The sequence below is a fragment of the Hydra viridissima genome, unplaced genomic scaffold (assembly GCF_058129835.1).
Source record: "Hydra viridissima isolate aposymbiotic clone 2 unplaced genomic scaffold, HvirCarnegie_v1 scaffold_5, whole genome shotgun sequence".
In the NCBI taxonomy this organism is placed as follows: Eukaryota; Metazoa; Cnidaria; class Hydrozoa; order Anthoathecata; family Hydridae; genus Hydra; species Hydra viridissima.
This window is the reverse complement of record NW_028324304.1, coordinates 2,168,517-2,186,576: the sequence shown is the minus strand read 5'-3', so window position 1 is coordinate 2,186,576 and position 18,060 is coordinate 2,168,517. Positions and strand designations below refer to the sequence as shown.

General features: G+C 29.3%; 3 protein-coding genes across 5 annotated transcripts in view; 2 read left to right on the top strand and 1 right to left on the bottom strand.

Annotated features, from left to right (window-relative positions):
- The window catches only part of LOC145189540 (DNA polymerase beta-like), a 208,412-nt gene that overhangs the window by 147,657 nt on the left and 42,695 nt on the right, over positions 1-18,060 (bottom strand). The window lies entirely within an intron of this gene.
- LOC145189082 (general transcription factor IIH subunit 5-like) lies at positions 2,742-5,824 on the top strand. Of its 3 annotated transcripts, none has more exons than XM_090087475.1 (3): positions 2,742-2,911; positions 3,356-3,407; positions 5,548-5,824. In XM_090087475.1, the coding sequence occupies exons 2-3, from the start codon at positions 3,373-3,375 to the stop codon at positions 5,729-5,731; spliced, it is 219 nt and encodes a 72-aa protein (XP_089943601.1). In that variant the 5' UTR covers positions 2,742-2,911; positions 3,356-3,372; the 3' UTR covers positions 5,732-5,824. The 3 variants fall into 3 exon arrangements, with proteins under 3 accessions (XP_089943601.1, XP_089943603.1, XP_089943602.1); XM_090087477.1 differs by lacking the exon at positions 2,742-2,911 and adding an exon at positions 2,989-3,055; XM_090087476.1 differs by lacking the exon at positions 2,742-2,911 and adding an exon at positions 3,119-3,137.
- Positions 12,764-16,862, top strand: LOC149887938 (uncharacterized). The gene is made up of 5 exons (XM_090087474.1): positions 12,764-13,284; positions 13,557-13,599; positions 14,492-15,491; positions 15,871-16,371; positions 16,490-16,862. The coding sequence occupies exons 1-5, from the start codon at positions 13,175-13,177 to the stop codon at positions 16,549-16,551; spliced, it is 1,716 nt and encodes a 571-aa protein (XP_089943600.1). The 5' UTR covers positions 12,764-13,174; the 3' UTR covers positions 16,552-16,862.

Here is an 18,060-nt window from a genome sequence, read left to right as displayed (position 1 = left end):
ATTTATTTCTTTATTATAAAAAAAAGGTACAATAATGAAAAATGGTTGTTTTTTATATTTAAGGTTTAACTTATTTATGTCATTTTTCGCAGACAAATTAAAAGATATGTGTGATAAATTAGTTATTTTATTTTTAATTATTCAAAAATAAATAATGTTAATAAAAATTGCTTAATGTAAAAAAAGAAAAAATTGTGAATATTTAGTTATTTATAAATTGAGTAAGTGAAACCTTACATCATACTCAATTTATCAATAAGTATATTTGTATAAGAAGCTTATTAATTTTTATATAAGAAGGTTGAAGATAAAAAACTGTATATTTCTGAATATAATGTCGATAAACTGGTTACCGGGAATGAATTAAAGAAAAAAAATGCGAGAGACAGTCAAACTAAAATTATATTAATGCTATAAGTCATTGTTAGTTACAACATAAGTAAATTTAACCTTAATTCACCTACTATCAAATTAATTGCATCTATGACAATTGTATTCCGACAAAATGTTCTGATTTCGAAATACATTTGTCGTATTTAAAAAATCGTGCTCAAAGTTACAAGGGAAGATTTTTTTTTGTTTGTTTTTTTGACAATTTAAACAAAAACTTATATTGATTTTAGTCAACTTTGTTAAATTTCAACTTGTAATTAAATTTACATAAAGAGATTTTGTACTTTAAACTTTGAATGCAGAATTCTCAATTTAAACACAGTGTCGTATACGACACTTGTATTCCGAGCTGACGATATATGCGAATATTTTTTTTGAAAATAAAACGAAATAGAAACGAAAACTTAAATTACCTACAAAACGAAAACGAAATTAAAACTGAAATAAGATAAACAAAAGCGAAATAAAAACGAAACTGAATTAAAATCATAAAACGAAATTGTCACTGTCAATAAAAAAAATCTTTTTCCTGGCACATTAAACTTGTTAACATATACCGGACCACGAGTAAACAAATTCTCCATGCTATTTATAGCGGCGGATTCTACAAGTTATTTTCAGTGACGAAGCTGTTAAGACCTGAGGAATCAATAAAGTATATTAAAATGCATCGCAACATATAAGACTACATATTGTAATATATTGTAATATATCATAGTATATCGTAATATATAACAATATATGCTATGATTTATTACAATATATTATAACATTATTACACGTGATTATGTGATAGGCCAAAATCTTTTAATTACAACAAAAAGGTTTACCGGCTCTTATAAACATTTGTCGGGCCCAAAATTAAAAGTAGATTAACTATATTAATGTTTGGAAAAATGGAAGGGAGTGTGTTCATGTTAGGGTTTTCTACTTAAAAAATGTGCTAAGGAAAGTTCATTGAAGGTTAAAAATTTTTCATAAAAATATTTATTAGCTATTATTTACGAGGATCGATTGCTTTTTGAAAGGTATGCAATGAAAATAAGGGAAAAGAAAATTCTTGTGTAATTGTACCATTCAGAAACATATTTTTCTTCCTCTCATATTTGATGTTCAATTATAATTAGTTCTGAAAGGCTAATTATTCATTTTAACATCAACCTTTTTTCAATCTTTTAAACTGCAAGAATGGATGTGGTTGAATTGCGGACTGAAAATTTGGGAATGTTCCAAAATCATGGGTTTGCACAACTGGTTTTCATACCAACTGGTATTGATATGAAAAAGGTTAATAGCTTTGAGCAGCCATTTATTCTTTGATATTGAAAAAATGTAGACGAAAAATATTTCCAGCCCAAACACTTTGTACTGCTATTTTTTAAAGACTCTCCGACGGCCCTGATTACTAAAACATTTACGATATTTCTTCTAACCCATTTTTAAAATTATATTCAATCATTTTTAATGCAACCTAAGTTTTTCAATAAGCGAACTTGATCATTTCGAAACTTGATCTGTTTTTCTAGATTTTTTTATTGACTTTGGTTGCTAAAACTTTATATAAAGCGAAATACTTTTACAAGAAGTAAATAGTTGGATAAACAATTTTGATAACCAAAACATATTGGTTATCAAAACAGGACTAAATGTTAATGGTAGCTCTCTTAAAATTGAAGTGCTCACAGTTGTTTTGTACAATAGTTGACACTTCTTTATACTCAACCTCACTTACTCAAACTACACATCTTGCGCATCTTGCGCAAATTAACACTATTTAAGAGTTGAGCAAGTTTAACAGAAATTCTGAAATCGAAGTTTACATTATTGTGGGAACAATTTAAAACAAAATTAATGGATTGCATAATCATCTATGAGGGTAGACACGAATAATTTCTTAGGAGATTATTTTAAAAATCTAAAAGTTTTTTTTAAAAAAAAGCGAATGAAAAGTCTTTAAACTTATTTTTTCTACTAACTTTTTATTTTAATTTTTTAATTCTTTTATTTGAACTTTATCTGATAAACATTAATCTAAAAATTTTACTACAAGATTAGTGTCATGACCTCTCGTCACGAACGACCTCTCGTCAGTTAATGGAAAATCAATTAGTGTTTACTTTTAAATATTAATAAATATTTATTTGTAAAATATCTACTGTTATCACTTTACATTAATCTTTGGAGTTTGATAAGAGGTTAATTACATTGATTACATCTTTCGAACTAATTATAGTTTTATCAAATCTAAGTATTGGGTTTAGCATCAAGGAGTTATTCAACAAAAGTGTATCAGTTTAATCTTTATAACATTAAGAGAACAGTTTAAAGTAAAATTAGTTTCCCAAAAATCATTTTTTGAAAAAGATTCCTTTTAAGTGGGGTAGTGTTTTAAGAGAAAAACCAAAAGAACCAAAAGTTTCGTTTTAAGTTGGGTAGTGTTTTAAGAAAAAAAACCAAACGCACAAATCAGAGCAAATGAACTGTACACACCAATCGGACTTTAAGGCACCAGCATAAAGTATGCATATAAATTCTTTTTTAATAAAATGCACAATTAAACTGTAAATAAAAACAGATCTTTGAATATTTACTCATTATTATTATAGCTATCTTTATATATGCAAATTTATTTAGAACTGCAGGTTTATTTTAAAAAAAAGTAGTAAGTACGACATTGTTTCATTTTCATATACTATACTTTTAAGTCGAGAGTTTTCATGCTTTACATGTATTTACTAACGACGGTAAGAAATGTTTATTGGCATGACTTTAATTTTATTAAATCATAAGTTTATTTACTTTAAAAATCTTTCCTCTACAGCCCTAGTAATACTCTATACTTTAAATATGATTTCTAAATGGTTTAATCCATTTTAATGGATGGTGCTGCTAATAAGAATGAAACAATACAAAAGAATTCTAATAACTTGAAAGCACATTACTTTTATTATTTTCTATTTAGCAACTATATAGTTCAGCATGGTGAATGTTTTGAAGGGAGTCCTTATAGAATGGTAAAAAATAGTTATTAAAACTGTAATAAATTGTGTGTCTGCATATAAATCCTTAGCATATAAACATATGCGTATATACAAAAAAAAATTACAATGTTATATATGGGAAGAAAGTGCTAAAAGTAGTTTTAAAATGGTGAAAACTTATTTTTAGCTCTTTCTTTGCATATGTAACATTGTACATTTTAAGATCTAACAATTCTGTAAAAAGTTACAGATTTTTAAGTACATTATTTTGTTACATAGATTCTTGTAGGAAAACTGTGATAAAATTTTGTTTTTTCCTCACTAAAAGAATTATAACATTGTAAGTTTTCATTCAATTTTTGTAAATTTGGTGCCAAAATGTAGGTCATGAAATAATATTTATATTAATTAGATTTTATTTTAAAATGTAATAAAAATATATATATATATATATATATATATATATATATATATATATATATTAATGCCAATTTTTATAAAAAGCAAATGTTTTTCTCCAGCTCTTTTTTCTTTTAAACTAGATTTTTTTTCTTTTTTCCATAAATATTTACTAACATTAATTTTGTAAATTAAAAACAAAACAAGCTTTTTGGAAAATATGGCATAAGTTTATTTGTGAAAACATAATATAAGCATTTTGAGAGTAAAAGTCTAAGTAAACATTAGCCAAATTATCTATAGACAAACAAATACAGAATCCATAATCTTTAGCACCATCCCTAACTTACTAATCTATTGCTTGTTATTTGATATCCCAAAGTTGCTTGGCAGTTACTTTGGGATGTCAAATGAACACAGTTAATGTGGAGAGCATTCTGTGTTGTTGCATCAAACCCAAAAGTAAGATCTTTGGATTTGAATGCAATTTCTTCATCATGGAGATCATTACTACAAAGTTCACCAGCACGTTTAACTTTAACTTCTTTAACTTTCATATTTTTATTTTCCTTTGCCAACTTTAATTCCACTTTTGAGTAATCAACACTCTTGGCTCTTCTTTTTAGCTCAACCACTTCTTTTCTAAGTTTACTTATTGCCACTTTTCAATTTCTGCTTGAGAATGCTAATACGTCGAGGCATGTTGTTTGTATCAGGTGGATTAATAATGTATTTGATGTTAAAAAAGTTCTTGTTGCTTTACCAATAAAAATTCCCTGCTGGCTTTTCTGCTTCTGGGACTCATTGTTACTATAATTTTACTTAATGAAATAATGAAAGTACTTGATAATATTTCATGTATGACTTGAGCTAATTACAAGTTAACAGCCTATTCTGACTAATTTCTAGAATAAAATAGATGATTTTAGTAATTAAATATAACAGTTGATACATATTTTTATATTATTTTTATAAATAAATAGTGGTAAATGAGGTTGCTACTATGAACATAAACTACAAACTAATCCAAAAATTAAAATATGATAGAGGTGAATGGTGGTCCTTGGGGTAACTGTTTGCGGCAAAAAAATTAGCTACCTATAAATAATTATTTTTTAATGAAATTTTGAATGTAAGTAGGTAATACATTGGCTTTTATGTGGAATTCAGCAATAAAAGTGTTTAAGAAAAATTAAAGTTTTCTGGACAAATAATAACTATTAACAATTCAAAAATATGAAAGGATCACGAAATAGCACTTGTGAAAAACTTTCTAGAAAGCAATCAAAAAAGTCAGAATTTCATATACCTAGTACATATTTATCTTGTATATTGTGTAGTTATTATGTATTTAAAAAAATCTAAATGGTATATATCAGTTTTTAAAATTAAAAAAAATATAAATAAAATATACTGCACTAAATAATAAACTGTAAGTAAAATTTGGGGAAATACTTGCTAAAACTATTGCAGTTTCTTGTTTAACAAATGAAATATGTAATTTTAAAGTGAATTATGTTATTTATTTGTTTGTAAAATTATAATAATACACAGGGATGACTAGATAACTAATTAACTTTGATGTCTTTTGATTTTTTACAGTTTTAGTGAATTTTGGTTAAAAACTTGAAGTTTAATTGAAACTGTTTAAGTATTCATATTTTTTCTCCTATGTCAAATGTTACCATTTCACTTGCTTATTCTTGTGTTGAATCATTATTTTATGGAATCTGCATATATGTATTTATGGAAATATCAAATAAAATTTCTATAGTGACCCAACAGTGAAGCAATTCCTCCTCCACATGGATGAAAAAGGTGTGTTAGAGCAAAAGTTCATCATTGAAGATCTTGATGCTACCCATTTGTTTGTTGCTGCTAATATCATTAAAACTTTGGAGTCAAAGCTTTGGGAGTTGATGGATAAGTTATCTTTTCCTGTGGGTAATGATCAGTAAATATTTGGGTTGAAGTTGACAACCATTTAAACTGTTCAGTGTTGCAAGATGTTTTGTATGGCTTTTTATGTTTATGAAATAACTTCTTTTAAAGTTTTTACTTTATTTATGAAGTTGTTGTTATCAAACCATGTACATTAAACCAGGTGCATCTGGAAATGATTTAAGAGCTATTGTCTGAGAAATCTAGGCAAAGTCTGGAAGTGATGTCTTCAAATTGTACTCATTTTTAGATATTTTGTAAAATACAATGAAAGTAGGCCACTGGTAATTTTTTTTTCTAAAATTTTTGTTAATTTCGGAGATATTGGGTCCCAAAATTTGGCCCGTTTTGAGAAAATTTTGCACATGGAGTGCAATTGCTACTTTGAGGAGTAGTTTTAGCAACATGAATATGACAGAAACATTTCTTTTTAATTTTTTTACTAATCTGGGTAGATTTCTACAGTAAAAGTAAAAATTCAACATGATTACATTTTCAGTTGTCTAGAAATTGTGGTCCGAAACCACAACATTTGAAATTTTACCCTAACTTTGAGCTCTAATATCTCTTTAGGCCAATACTTGCACGTAGTTTTTTTAGGTGCTTTTGAAAGACACTAAGACATACATTGATTTTTTGGAACAAAAACCATGTGCATGCAAGGACCTGGGAAGGAGTAACCTGCCAAAAATCACTTTTTGCGTGTAACGTGCTTTGATAGATTACCCATAACAACCGTGGCCTTAGGTCTGCCATACACAGTATAAGTTATTTAGTTTTCTTAAACATGCATCTTCCAATATCTGAAAAAAAATCCTTGTGTTCGTGTGATAAAAAGCCTACAGAAACCCTAGAAGTAGCCTTATTTTACCAATTTTTTAACTAAAAAAATACCCTAGCAACGGTATAGATATACTTAGCAACGGCTACTTTACAGCCTTATTAATTAGTACTGCTATTAAAAATTTTAATATAATACTTTTTTTATAAAGGAACTGTACAAGAGAACTTGAAAAAATTTTTTTTTTTAACTTTATTAATGAAAGAAAGAACCATTAAACTTCAAGATCGTTTTTTCCATTTAAAACTGATGGGAAATACTGTATTCTAAGAATTACCAAAAAAATATAATAAATTTATTAATGGGCAATCTGAATTTCCACGTTGTCAATATCTTCTTTTGAGAGTGAATAATCTCCTCTTTGATTAGTTGGTGCATCAATCTTACAAACAACGTCAAGAGACGAACATTGTAGAATATTTTCTTTGGTTGGCCACTTGAAGCAGTTTTTTTCCAGGTGTAACAGAATATTCCATACAAGAAACATATATACCATCATCATTAACCTAATGATTGAGGTAAAGTAACGCCTAATCATTGCTGCTTCCTAAATATTCCTTGAAATTAGTTAATCTGGTTAATAAACCAATAATTTTGTAATAGATCTCAATACACAAAAATACAATATTATTGTGTTAAAACTTCTTACATTTTTAATTATTGCAGGATACCATTGAATAAAGTATGGAACAACAACCCAATCACAAATTTGAAAATCAGCTGCTAACTCCTTTGCAATCAACTGAATATCGTTGTTTAAATCATCTTCTTCGTTTTCAGGTGCATCTTTCATATCAACAGTTTCATCAATCACATCATCAGTTAAGTTAACCTCTTCACAAAAAGTGACTGCCAACCTTCCTGTTCTTTTTTGCCTACTCCATTTAAAAAATTACACTTGAAGGATAAAGGAAATTGCTAAATATTTATCTCAAGTCCCAAGAAAAGGAAAAAGTCACATTTTTTAGCATACATACTTTGGGTATTTGTAAATATACAAGTTAATTTACTTGCCTACAGAATAATGATCGAATTTGTTGAGTTGTCACATATTCACTTGGCTTTAACATTGTCCTCAGCTGCTGGTGAACTCGCTTTATCTGAAAGGACAGTGGACTTGCTCTAAATGCTTCACACAAAGAGCTAGCTGCTTTTTTTGATTCTTCGATAGTTTCATCTGAAATGATTGTTATATCTGGAACATATATATCATCAGCAGGAAAGCAAGACTTTATTGGTGTTGGAGCTGGTTCTAACATGTCAATATTGTTACCTGTAGAAACACTTTTTAGGTGGCTGAAGCAAAATACGGCTCCAACAGGAAGTGATAAATTCTTTTCATTATAAGCAGCAAGGGTGTTCAAAGGGATGGATCTAATTTTTGGTGCTTTTTTACCAATTTGAAATTCATGTCTTGGGTGCTGACAACTGTTTGGCTGCTTCCAGCCAATACCAAAAGAAAAATGATGGTACGCACATAATGAGTCATAGCGTGAAAGATAAGCTTGTAGTCGGCTTTCAATCAAAGTGTTTTCATTCCACTGGTCTGTCGGTAGTAGTTATAAAACAGTAACGTTAGATTTTCCACCTATGGAGTAAGAGATCCTTTTTCTTTTAATAGAAAAGCAAATAATGCTCTAATATTATTCATACCTTTAAAGCTTGTATATGATTAATGTCAGCAGTTAATTCATTAACTTGAAAGATTCCATCTTTGTTCCAACGCTTAAAAGGACCACAAGAAGTCTTCTCCTTATTAAAATATATGCATTTCTCATAAGGGCTGACTTTATTCTTGCTCTCTGAAATATTTTTTTTTTATTATTGATAATTATTTATTGACTAATATTTAAAAAATGTAGTTTTTACTAACAAATTTTAATCCTTCTTCTGAAAACTGCTGAAAAAAATTTATGTTATGTAACTCAAGTAAACCATGGTATGTACCAAGTAGTCATTAACAAAAGTATCACACTAAGTCGGCAGTCATTTCGTCCCCTCAGTATTATCTCATTCTATCTACAAATGAAATAAATAAAATGTTCTCTTTAATATATAAAATAAATACAATGTTCTACCTGATATAATATATTATACACTGCAACCATTTTCTATAGACGCATGTAAAATTTAGCGGATTTACAGTGTTACAGTGGTAATAAAGTTGTTCTAATGGTACTTTTGAATAAGTATATGTAAGAAAACAATGATCCATTATGCATTTAATTATTAACTATCTTGATTGTATTAAAATAATTAAATTTTTAATATTCACGTGGAAATTTTCTATAGACGCACTAAAGTTTTTACGAGTTTTGTCGCAAATTTCTTTTATTCTGTAGTATTTTTTATTTTGTGAGTCGAAATTAAGTTGAACTTAACCAAATGCCGAAAGGAAAGGTCCTTACCAATATTAAAAAAGGTCAAATATTGGCTTATCATCAAGAAAAAGTTCCAAATCGAGAAATTGCTAGAAGATTGAAAAGATCAGATCACGTTATCCGTAATTTCTTGAAAAATCCAACAGATTATGCAATAATCAAGAGGAAACCAAAGAAATGTAAGGTTTCAGGCCGTGAAAAACGCAGGATTGTTTGACTTGCATCAAATTCATCAAAAAGTTTGAAAAATTTAAATCAGATTTGGGTGTAAATGTTTGCAAGGAGACGATTAGGAAAGTACTCAAAGACAGCCCACACACTGTAAGATCAAAAATGAATAAAGCACCAAATTTGAAGCCTGTTCACAAACAGAAACGGATGGAATTCGCCCGCGAAAACATGGCACGCGATTGGGAACAAGTAAGAAATTTTAGATTAAATTCTCATAAATACGTGAGATGTCTAAATAGCTGAATATTTTTGTTTTCAATACCAGGTGATTTTTTCGGACGAGAAAAAGTTTAATCTTGATGGGCCTGATGGTTTTAGTGGCTACTGGCGTGATTTGAGGAGAGAACCCAAATATTTTTCGACAAGGAATTTTGGTGGTGGATCTTTGATGGTTTGGCTTGGGTTTTGTGCAACAGGAAAGTTAAATTTAGCATTTACATCTTGCAAAATGAAAAGTTCAGAATACATTGATGTGCTAAACTTATGTTTGATTCCATTTAAAAACAAATATCAACACAAAAAGTTTGTTTTTCAACAAGATAACGCCAGCATTCACACAAGTAACGAGACTAAAGCTTGGTTTGAAGCTAAAAAAATTGAGCAAATGTGGTGGCCTGCTCGCAGTCCAGATTTGAATCCTGTTGAAAACATGTGGGGAATCATTGTAAGACGTATCTATGCTGACCAGAAGCAATATAACTCTGTGGCAGAGCTAAAAGAAGCGGTATCAGAATGCTGGGAGGATATGGAGCCAAAAGTGCTGGAAAACTTGGTGGGAAGTATGCCAAAATGAATTTATCAAGTAATTGAGCTCAAAGGAGGTCCAATCGAGTACTAAAAATGTGACAAAAACATTTTTTTGGATAGTTTTGTTAAAAAATGTGAACTGCGTCTATAGAAAATAGTCAGCTATCTTTTGAATTTAATTCATTTATGATTGACCTATTTTCAAATTTGATATTAATTTTTGATAATTTTGATTACTTTTTGATATTTTATTTATAATTTATTGCAATGCTCTATAAAAATAAAGTTAAGTACATTTTTAAGACATAATCCACATGCGCCTATAGAAAATGGTCACAGTGTATTAGATCGAACATTGTATTTATTTATATATAATTTTTATTTGTATTTATTTTAAGTGCTGTATGTATTTTTTTCAAGTTCTCTTGTACAGTTCCTTTATAAAAAAAGTATTATATTAAAATTTTTAATAGCAGTACTAATTAATAAGGCTGTAAAGTAGCCGTTGCTAAGTATATCTATACCGTTGCTAGGGTATTTTTTTAGTTAAAAAATTGGTAAAATAAGGCTACTTCTAGGGTTTCTGTAGGCTTTTTATCACATGAACACAAGGATTTTTTTTCAGATATTGGAAGATGCATGTTTAAGAAAACTAAATAACTTATACTGTGTATGGCAGACCTAAGGCCACGGTTGTTATGGGTAATCTATCAAAGCACGTTACACGCAAAAAGTGATTTTTGGCAGGTTACTCCTTCCCAGGTCCTTGCATGCACATGGTTTTTGTTCCAAAAAATCAATGTATGTCTTAGTGTCTTTCAAAAGCACCTAAAAAAACTACGTGCAAGTATTGGCCTAAAGAGATATTAGAGCTCAAAGTTAGGGTAAAATTTCAAATGTTGTGGTTTCGGACCACAATTTCTAGACAACTGAAAATGTAATCATGTTGAATTTTTACTTTTACTGTAGAAATCTACCCAGATTAGTAAAAAAATTAAAAAGAAATGTTTCTGTCATATTCATGTTGCTAAAACTACTCCTCAAAGTAGCAATTGCACTCCATGCGCAAAATTTTCTCAAAACAGGCCAAATTTTGGGACCCAATATCTCCGAAATTAACAAAAATTTTAGAAAAAAAAATTACCAGTGGCCTACTTTCATTGTATTTTACAAAATATCTAAAAATGAGTGCAATTCGAAGACATCACTTCCAAAATTTGCTTATTTTGCCTACATTTCTCAGACAATAGCTCTTAACCAACTAATTAAAAACCTTGGGATTTTGTGACATCACAAAATTTCATGGTTGTGATATTTTAATTGTAAAGTAATTTTCTTTGTAACTTTTTCAATTTTATAAATGCATTAATTATTTATGAAATGCATTTTATGTGCACTTTTGACTTTTTCAACATGTATGTATGTATGTATGTATGTATGTATGTATGTATGTATGTATGTATGTATGTATGTATGTATGTATGTATGTATGTATGTATGTATGTATGTATGTAATTGTATCTTATAAAATAATGCATGAACATTTTTTTAAACCTCAACCAAACAAATAAGCATTAAAAGTTTTTGTTCTTTTTGCTTGTTTTCAGGAGTTTTTATGCAGGCCAGAAAAAGAACCTTTATTATGATTATCATTATTTGATTTATAATTGCTAGAAGATTGCAAGACAACTCACTTAATCTCTCCTCTCCTGTCCCCGAGCCATTTTTGAGAGAGGTATGATGCCCATACCCTTAGTTACTTACACATTTAAGTTGCTATACATGTGTAACAATGTTTTTATAGAATTTGTTGTAAAAAGTAAGCAAAGGGAAAGCTGTAATAACAGTGGTTAATTGGCAAATATAAAATGAGCACAATTTTTAACAGGGTCTTTATGTAATGTAAAGTTGTTACAATTTAGTGAAAATTAGTATGATAGTATTTTGAAAACCTCAAGTGTAAATTATAGAATTATAAATTTCAAAACCATGAGTTACAAAATAAAGATAATAGAAAAGCATATATAGAAATATGCATGTAGAAATATTTCTGAAAGCTAAATAGATCCATGGATCAGCCATAAAGAGTTGATAGAGTTTTTTTAATAGAATTCAGTTGCCAATAGTTTTATTCAAGGCTATATTGCACACTTTTCAGTTGTGATTTCCCCTTTCTTAGCAATGCTTCATAAGTTGCTGTTTGAACTGCTTTACCTTCTTTAATTTATGGCAGACTTGATAATATGTTTAAATCCAAAACCAGAAACTAAAATAAGAAGCCATTTTAATACTGCCCTTCCTTTAACATCTTTCTAAGGCGAGATTGACCTGTACAGAAAAGTACAGATCTGTTGCTTGCTATAATTTTCTTTCCTTTTTGAGAGATAAGCTTGAGGATGTTTCTATTTCAACCTTTCTAGTAGTAGAGTAACCTTAATTTTCAAATGAATTAGAGTTTGTCTATGCATTATATTTTGATGTGGAGCTGCCCAGCACTGCAGATATTTCCTATAGCCTAATATCATGCTTTGAAACCTTCATTTTAGCTTCATTCCTATTTCTAGAAAGAGTTTCTTAATTCCTCATATTTTTTCTTCTAGTTATTCTATCTTGAAGCTCTACATAAAAGTATTAGAAGCCATAACAGCTTAAGAATGTATTAAAACATAAGAAATGTTATTATAAGAAACTTGAACACTGTTTCATAGTCTAACGTATGTCATAAATTGATATTATCAACTAAAACGCAGTTGATTTTTTAGAATCCCATTTATACACAAAACTGAAAAAATATATATTTCTTTTTTTTTTGTTACTTTATTTTAATGCTTCTTGTTTTTGTTAGAATGTTTTTATTATCTTTTTTTTTTTTTTTTTTACTTAAATATGTTGGAAAGTAAGTTGGAAAGGAAATTCTTTTTTCATTTTCATTGAATGCTAGAAATATTTTTCTGATTATTGTGGTTGTTACTGAGCTGCATGCAAACAAGGTCTAGGAATGAAAAGCAAAATCTCTTATACATGATTATTTTTTGTTTGTTAAGACTTTAATATAATTTTTGTTTTTTAATTTTATATGTATTTATGATATATTTTTATATGCTTGTGTATTTATATATAATTAAATGCAAGATGTATAAATAGCAGCAACTTGTATCAACAGCCTGTATCAACAAAGAAACAGCATGCTACTGGGTTTCTACTTTAATTATCGCTTTCATATATATTCAAATTTTGGAGTTGCAAAATGGTAGAGTAGAATGAACAGTGTTCAACACATTGAGCCAAATTTCTACCTTCTTTTGCTCTGTGCATTTCTTATTATAGTATTTTCACTCATAAGTTGTCTTGCAGCCAAGAAAGTTAAAAGGTTAATTTGTTTTCTGTTTTGTTTTGTTAACTTTTGATGATTTAAGTGCTTCAGAAAATGTGAGTCTTGCAGCATAAAAGGTTCGTGTAATCAGTGGTTACTGCTGAACTTGCTGTCAAGTGAATTTGTTATCCATTGAGCTTGCTATCCTTTGAGCTTGCTATCTATTGATTTGTTAAATTTTGTAGTTCTAATCAATGCCTCATCAGATTACAACATGTGAAAACATGTGAAGAATGAATTGCATGATAAGATGTATTCATATTGTTTAGATTATCATCTGCTGATAAAATTGTTGTCACTGAAGATCCAAAGGTTCAGTTTTTTAATATTTTTTTAAACTAAGTTTCATGAAACTGTTGAAATTAAGGCTGGTTTTTACATTAATGACAATTAACAATGAATAGAATGCAAACTTTGATACCAGTCTTTTGAAATAAATTGAATTTGAAAGAAGATAGACAAAGTTTTAAAATTTCATAAAAAGATTTTGATGTCAACTTATATATTGCTATGATTTTGTTTCAATTCTTGCAATAATTGTGTGATTGTGTCATTTGATTAAGTCTCTTAAATTTATCTTTGAAAACCAAACAAACCTATGTATGCATTTAAATGTTTACAAATGTAAATTTGTTCCACCAAAGACATGTTTTAAACAGTTCTATTTAGTTAAAACTTGAAATTCAAAATTCAGATTTGAAGTTGGATTTGAAATTTCAAGTTCAAGTCTGGCATTCGATTATTAATTTGTACTTTATTAAGCGTCTGCGTATCGTTTCATTTCCGTATCGTCATCATTCCGATATGATATTGGAAAAAAAGTGTCATCGGAATGATGAGAGTTCCGGTATATACCAAGATTTAATCTAACTGCAATACTGCTTAAAGTTTTTTTACCAATATTTTGTCATAACCATTCCGATGACACTTTTTTTTTCCAGTATCATCGGAATGATATTGATACGGAAATGAAACGGTACGCAGATGCTTATACTTTATTAGTATCTATATGCTATTCACCATTAACGAATCTATACACCATTAACCAATATGCTATACACCACAAACTATATGCTATGCACCATTAACTATATGCTATACACCATTAACCAATCGCCAATACCAATGTTAATATGAAGGTTACTTTGTAACAAAATTTTTATCAAAAAATTAATTGAGATTTAAATGCAGGCTTTTTCTTTAGGAAATCATTGCAAATAAACAAAGTGTTCTCTATGACTGCGTAATTTCCTCCTCATCACCAACAAATGGATCCATTGAGTTGGGAAATGATGTTGGGAATATCATCTCCAATCAGCACGATTCTAGCAAAACTGATACTGATTGTTTTGTAGCACGTAATAATATAGAAACTAGTGGAAGTGGAAATAACATGTATACACAAATTAAAAACGTACCACAAAAAGAAGAGAATGCTTATCTAGTGGTTAACTTGGATAATTCATTGGAAAAGTATGATGTTGTAAATGGTGATATCGTCCGTAAGCAAAACATAAGCACCACTGAACAAATTTCAAGATTTGAACTTTTTCAAAGCCCTCCTGCTGAAATAATACCTATAGAAAATTCTGGAAATTCTAGCTACTATGCTTGCGTGAGTGAAAAACCCAAGGTTCCGTCAGACATTGAAGTACAAGAAAATTCCGCCGGAAGCTCATTCTATGCATCATGCGGACCAGTACCGATTGAACATGAACCACATCGAAATAGGTCAATAAAAAAGGACAAAAAAGAAGATCCTATGCATAGTGTTGGGCAAAAGATCCCCGGTGAGATCCCAAAGAGACCAAAAAGTAAAGAAGATACAAAAGAACAAAAAGGACCATATTCCCCAAAACAACGTTTTTCTCGAGTCCATAATTTTTTGCCAAATAAAAAGAAACACCTAACAACAACTAAGGAGGGTAACTCGGGTTACCTAAGCAATTCAGAAGCTTTAGGTAGCAAAAGACCTAATGATGATTCTTTGAAAGGTCGGTTGAGCGGTGAAGGTTCTTTAAATACACAAAATGAGTCATCACCATACAGCGAAGAAATTTTTGATTTTGGAACTCATCAACATCTTGAGATTTGCTCAGGAGAGCATATTGTGCCACCTCCTCCTCCATCAGTAGACAGATTGAAGCATATCACAGAAAAAAAAACGCGCAGTAAATCAAAACCACCCGATGCAACTTCTTTAGGTAAATGTAGATCTTTGATTTTTAAAGTCAGTTAAATCTTGCAGAAGGTTTTTTAAAAATAATTCTAAAAACAGAACCGAGGACTTAAAAGTGTTGCATGCATTTATTTTGCAGAGGCTTTTTGAAAATAACTTTTAATGTGACAAAAGCAACCTTTTCATTGAGTCCCTGTCAAATTTGGTATAATAGATTAATACAATTTAACATGATGATTAATATAAGTAATAAAGATTAGAAATCTTGTTCAAGTGAACATGAAACGTCGACTTGCATTCAAATCATGGGTTAGTAAGAAGTGTCTCTAAAACTTATTGTTCTTTAATTTTAACCGGCTACCGGTCTGTTCTTGCCTTTAATTCTGAAACATCATATCATTTAGAATTTCCAAAAGATGCGAAAGAAGAAGTTGTTGAAAGTGCCGTACAGGAAGATGATAAATACTCAAGAGTTGACGAACAAATAAAAAAAAAGCAAGATTCAACACAGGATGTCGTGTTTGAGATGCCCTGTAACAATTCTGATATCCTCACTGAAGATAGCTTGTTAGAAGAAATAAAGTACGTTGAAATCGATAAAAAGTCGTTGACAGTTGAAAGCGAAAAAGTTGTCAAAGATATTAGATTGCTATATGCTGTTGTAGATAAATCAAAAAAAAAGATGAGAACTGCGTTTCCTGAAAACTTAAATCTTCCGGACGGAGACACACCTGGCCTTATTTCGGAATCATCAAGCGAAAATAAGACTGTTCTGACTAATTCTGAGGAAAACAGCCTGGGTGACTCTCAAACAAGCTATGCTATAAATTTTGACGAAAATCTTGCAAGCTATGCTGAAATTACATCATCTAACACACCAGCTAGTTTTTCTGCTGAAATTTCTGGTAAGTAAAATTTTTTTTAGAAAAGTTTTTTTTTTTCTTTCTCTTTTTTAATGTTAAAAGACTAAAAAAATTCCTTTTCAAAAATTTTTTGAAATGATAAGATTAGAATCGTTTTTAGACTCAACTGCCGATCACCCTTATGAATTTGTGGAATCTGAAAAGTCGTTTGAAGAGAAATAACTTTTTACTGGTCATCCTAATTTTGCAAACTTTATTTGTCCTTGACCATTTATTTTAAAATAAACCCGCCAGTGCAAACACACAAAACTTAAATTGATTATTTTTTATCTTTGCAGAGATTTTCTAGTTTTTAGAATTAATGCTAGCAACAGTTCAAAGTTAACTTTGATTTGTATAAATGTTAAATTCTTTCAAATGTTATTTATTTGCAATAGATTGTAAATTATTTTTTTTAATTGCAGAATTTTATAAATCTTTTTTACTTCTTTGTAATCTGACTTTTTGAAATTCGGTTTTGAATTTAAGTCAAATCGATTATTTTCTCAAATCCTGAAAATGATAAGCAAATCTCTGTAATTAATGTTTTCTTTAATTTGAATATTTAATAGATATTGAGCCATAACAAAAAAAATAAATCACCAAAAACTAACCGTATTATTCAAAATATTCCTTACGATGATCTGAATAAATTACAAAGCTTCATTTAGAATCGGACCCAACAAAACTTTAAAAGCAAGAGAAATGATACATGACTAAACCTTACTTTTTATGCGATATTTACAGAAAAAAAAACTGATTGCAAATGACATTTTTACAAAAAAACTCTAAACGAACCTTAAAACAGCTGTAACAATTTCACGAGAAAGTACCACCTACAACTATATCACTAAAGAGAGATCTATAGAATTGAGCGCATGTGATAGGATCTACTGCGAAGAAGGGTAAGGTTTTCCACTCTTCTCCTCAATCTTATCGCACCTTATCATCTCGTCTTTTGTTCGGTTGCCTGTCTGATATAATGTCAATCTTTATATTTGTTAGTTTTTGGTTTGGTGCTTCTTTATATTCTAGATATACTAAAAAACAACTCCTTATATTTTTAAATTTCTGAGACACAGTGAATTACTACCTCTAAGGCAAGCAGCCAAGTGCAAACAGTGTGATTGTTACTCTCATTCGGATAAAAGTCTTTTGTTTTCACTTAAAAAGACTTAAACATTCTGTGAAGACATTAGGCGATGATTGTAAACCTCCTTAAGAGATCACATGTTTCCTTAACAAATCGCGAGGTTAGAATTACTTTGTTCTACCTCCAGTTTTAAAAGTTGGGAGAAAATGAGTTATTAATTTTAGTTAGTAATAATAACTTTTAAAATGCGGATTATTTATTAATTTTTTTTCTAAATAATTTGCTTAAACATGAATTATTTAAAGCATAAGTTATTATTTCTTTAAAAATAAAAGCTGAAACTTTAAACAATTTTTACTTTTAGAAAAAATTAAAAACTTTCTCCCAACATTTAAACTTGGAGATAGAACAAAATAATTATAACCTCGCGAAATGTCAAAGATACAGCTAGTACGTTGATAGGGCCACATGTAAAATAGATGTTTGCATCAGGTCTTGAAAACAAAACGGCAGAGAAAGAAATAAGAGTCTGTAGTGTATTCAAGCATATCTATCATATAACATTCTAATCACGATGAAAATGTTAAGCTCTACAATTA

What these genes read in the sequence shown, in the direction of transcription:
- LOC145189082 (XM_090087475.1), top strand. Translation starts at nt 3,373, where the DNA reads ATGGTGAATGTTTTGAAGGGAGTCCTTATAGAATG. An exon ending in AAGGGAGTCCTTATAGAATG is followed by an intron (nt 3,408 to 5,547) that starts GTAAAAAATAGT and finishes AAATTTCTATAG; the next exon opens with TGACCCAACAGTGAAGCAAT.
- LOC149887938 (XM_090087474.1), top strand. Translation starts at nt 13,175, where the DNA reads ATGAACAGTGTTCAACACATTGAGCCAAATTTCTACCTTCTTTTGCTC. An exon ending in GCAGCCAAGAAAGTTAAAAG is followed by an intron (nt 13,285 to 13,556) that starts GTTAATTTGTTT and finishes CATATTGTTTAG; the next exon opens with ATTATCATCTGCTGATAAAA. An exon ending in ACCCGATGCAACTTCTTTAG is followed by an intron (nt 15,492 to 15,870) that starts GTAAATGTAGAT and finishes CATATCATTTAG; the next exon opens with AATTTCCAAAAGATGCGAAA.